The sequence below is a fragment of the Suncus etruscus genome, chromosome 14 (assembly GCF_024139225.1).
Source record: "Suncus etruscus isolate mSunEtr1 chromosome 14, mSunEtr1.pri.cur, whole genome shotgun sequence".
In the NCBI taxonomy this organism is placed as follows: Eukaryota; Metazoa; Chordata; class Mammalia; order Eulipotyphla; family Soricidae; genus Suncus; species Suncus etruscus.
Genome location: NC_064861.1, coordinates 96,685,267 through 96,688,476, shown reverse-complemented (window position 1 = coordinate 96,688,476; position 3,210 = coordinate 96,685,267). Strand labels below are relative to the sequence as shown.

General features: G+C 60.9%; 1 protein-coding gene across 1 annotated transcript; it reads right to left on the bottom strand.

Annotated features, from left to right (window-relative positions):
• Positions 1-482: 482 nt before the first annotated feature.
• Positions 483-1,535, bottom strand: TMEM190 (transmembrane protein 190). Its single transcript, XM_049787650.1, has 5 exons — positions 1,475-1,535; positions 1,361-1,396; positions 946-1,071; positions 750-855; positions 483-687 (listed from the first exon to the last, which is right to left on the bottom strand). Exons 1-5 carry the CDS (start codon positions 1,533-1,535, stop codon positions 483-485), a joined length of 534 nt encoding a protein of 177 aa, XP_049643607.1.
• Between the last annotated feature and the right edge of the window lie 1,675 nt (positions 1,536-3,210).

The window sequence follows — 3,210 nt, the reverse complement described above, 5'->3', positions numbered from 1 at the left end:
GACCAACGAACACTTAGCCCCCAACTTCATCAAATGCTTCTCCATGTAGGTCCCACATAGCCACGGCTGAGGGCCCATTGGCTCCACTTCTCCAACACCCCTGGACTCCTCTATTTTTTGGGGGGAGGCCACACTGGGCAACGCTCAGGGATTTCTCCTGGCTCTATGCTCAGAAATTACTCCTGGCAGGCTTAGAGGACCCTCTGGGATGTCGGGGATTGAACCTGGGTCAGCCACGTGCAAGGCAAACTTCCTACCCGCTGTGCTAAGGCTCCTGGACCAGACTCCCACACACACACACTCTTCTCTTAGATCTTTTCAGCCTTCCCATTATTACTCCCCACTACCCAGTGCTCTCCCAGGTCCTTTGCAAAATACAGAGGCACTTGGCAAGCACACACCCTAGGGCCACAACTCTCAGGAAGGACAAGACGGGGGCGACGTGCTAGATCTGTATTGGGGGAGTCCTCCCAGAGGCACCCCTAATCCTCGTCCCCTTCTTCGCCCCCCTCAGTTCCTTCTAAATCTGTGGTCGCTTCCATGGTCGTGGGCATGGTGGTTGTTGACTTCTTTTCCCCGGCCGACGATGGCGCCCGGTCCTTGGACAGCAGAGACACGGTCTTGGAAAGGTCGTATTTACTCTGAAGGAACCCTGGCATGTGCAGCAGGTTTCGGCGCTTGGCCCACCTGGCGGGGAGGAGACCTTCAGCACAGCCCCTCAGGCCCCCCCCCCGGAGCGTACCCCAGACCACCCCCCTTGGGACACTTGCAAGAATACGCAGATGCCTAAGGTGAGGAGGAGGAGGCCACCGCACATCCAGCCCAGCGCCCACATGTGCTTTCGCCGCAAGTTCTCTGCACAGACAGGACGGGAGGACCGATCAGGGCCGCCCACCGATCCCTGAGCAGGGGACCCCCCCCCCCCCCCCGGCCCAGCACACTCACCATCCGGTCGCTGGTGGTAGCAGACCCCATCTCGGTAGCAGCACCGTAACCTCAGGCACAGGTTGGGGTTCTCGATGGCAGCTTGTCCCCCACAACTCTCTCTATCCCAGACATCGCCCTCACAGCCTGAGGACCATCACGGCAGGGCCGTGACACTGAGGACCAGGCCCCTGCCTGCGAGTGCCACCGGCAGGGTCCGGGCCTCCTCCCTCAGACCCGAAGTCCAGACCTCCGTTCTCTTCCTGCCGACCCAGGGCTCCAGACCCTCAGATCCTCCCTCAGACCAGGGCTCCAGACCCCCATTTCCCTCCTAGGACCCAGAGATTCAGATCCAACCTCTGCCCTCAGACCCAGAGATCCTGATCCCCCAGCCTCCGCCCTCTGAAGACTGGGCCTGGCCTTGTCCTCTGCTTACTCCATGGATAGAAGAATCCCTGGATTCCATTGGCATCTGGCAAAGAGAAGGGGTGCTGTGGGGCGAGTGGGGAAGGAAGCTTCCCTTCACATCTCTGAGTCCCTCAGCCCTCACCTGCCGAGCTCTGTAGCAGCAGCACCAAGAGGCCCAAAGCAGGGATCCCCCAACCTCCCATGTTGCCTGCCCGGAACCCTGGGGCTTCTAGTGAGAAACCTGGAGGGCCGTCACCCCAGCAACTGAGCTGGCCCCTCCCACCCGCCCCCCAGAGTCTAAGTTCTGTTGCTGGGGAGCCCCCCCTTAGTAATGCAGGGAAGGAAGGGAGGTCACACTGGGCTGGGGGCCTGGTAGCTAGGGAGTCGCCTTCTTAGCAACCAGGAAAAAGGGGGCCTGGGTTGGGGGTGGGGGGCTCCTCACAGCCAGGGAAACCTCAAGAGGGAAGCACCCCCAGACCGGGCCTGGGCAGCCCTTGGTTTAGCAATCGTCTGCTGGGGCCAGAGTGACCGTCCAGCGGGGAGGGCGTTCGTCTTGTTCCGGAGGACCACCGGAGCGATCCCTGAGCACTGAGGCAGGAGTCAGCCCTGGTATGTCCCCAAAACAAGACACATCAGTCTCGGTGCTGAGGGGAGGCCTCTCCCGGACCCACCTGGTTCCATCCCCGCCACCACCAGGAGTGTTCCCTGAGCACTGTCGGCTGTGGCCCCAAACACAAAATGCTAGACATCTACGTGACATGGCACCCCAGACTGAGATCTGTTTTGTCATAGACTCAACCGGGGTGGGGGTGGCCGAGGGGCCTCACTGAGCCCCATTGTTAGGGAAGCCCCCACCCCACATCCATGAACATGGGGTCTGAGCCACAGGCCAGTGAACTTGCCCTGGTTTTGCCTCCACCCCAGAACCTCAATTCCCTGAGCCCCCCCCCAGCCCAGACTCTGCGGGGCCCTGCAGGTAGGAGAGGGGGGCAGCCGGAGATCCCCAGGCTTGTAGCTGGGTCCCACCAGTCTGGGAGAAAGAGGTTGAGTTTGGGGGTCAGGGCTGTGTCCAGGCCACACTTTACCTTTCCAGAGTGAAAGCGTCCCTGGGGGGTGAGTTTTGGAGTATAGGAGATGGGAACTAACTGCCAAGCTTAGAACCCAAGAATTGGAGGTCTAGAGGCCGGAGAGATAGAACAATGGTAGGATGTTTGCCTTGCACACAACCGATCCAGGATACACAGTGGTTCGAATCCTGGCATCCCATATGGTCCACCATGCCTGCCAGGAGCAATTTCTGAGCTCAGAGCCAGGAGTAACTTCTGAGCGCCGCCGGGTGTGACCCAAAAACAAAAACAAAAGAATTGGGGGTCCTGGATCTCTAGGTCTGAGGGTGGAGGATGGATCCTGGAGCTCTGGGTCTGAGGGAGAAAGTCTGGGGATTCCCTGTGTCTGAGGGCAGAGGCTGGATCCTGGAGTTCTGGGTCTGAGAGAAGGTTGGGGGGGGGGGGGGAGGTTTCCCTGCATCTGAGGGAGGAGGCTGGATCCTGGAGCTCTGGGTCTGATGGAGGAGGTCGGGTCCTGGCGCTCTGATCTGAGGGTGACAGGGTCTGGGGTCAGCCTCTGCGGGGGAGTGGGGTGAGCCCGGCCCAGCGCCAGGCCTGCTTTCCGTCAGAGGGGCTCAGTGGGGGGTCGTGGGATCAGAGGCCATGCTGTTGAGGCCGCCCAGCTGCTGACCAGCGCTTCCTGTGTCAACATCATCTGGTCCCAGCGCAATCCCGGGATTCCTCAGGGATCAGAGTGGGGGGGCCGCCGGCTTCTCTCACCGCTAATGACAGGTTTGGGCAGCCTCCACCCGCCGGGCCCGTCACCCCCCAG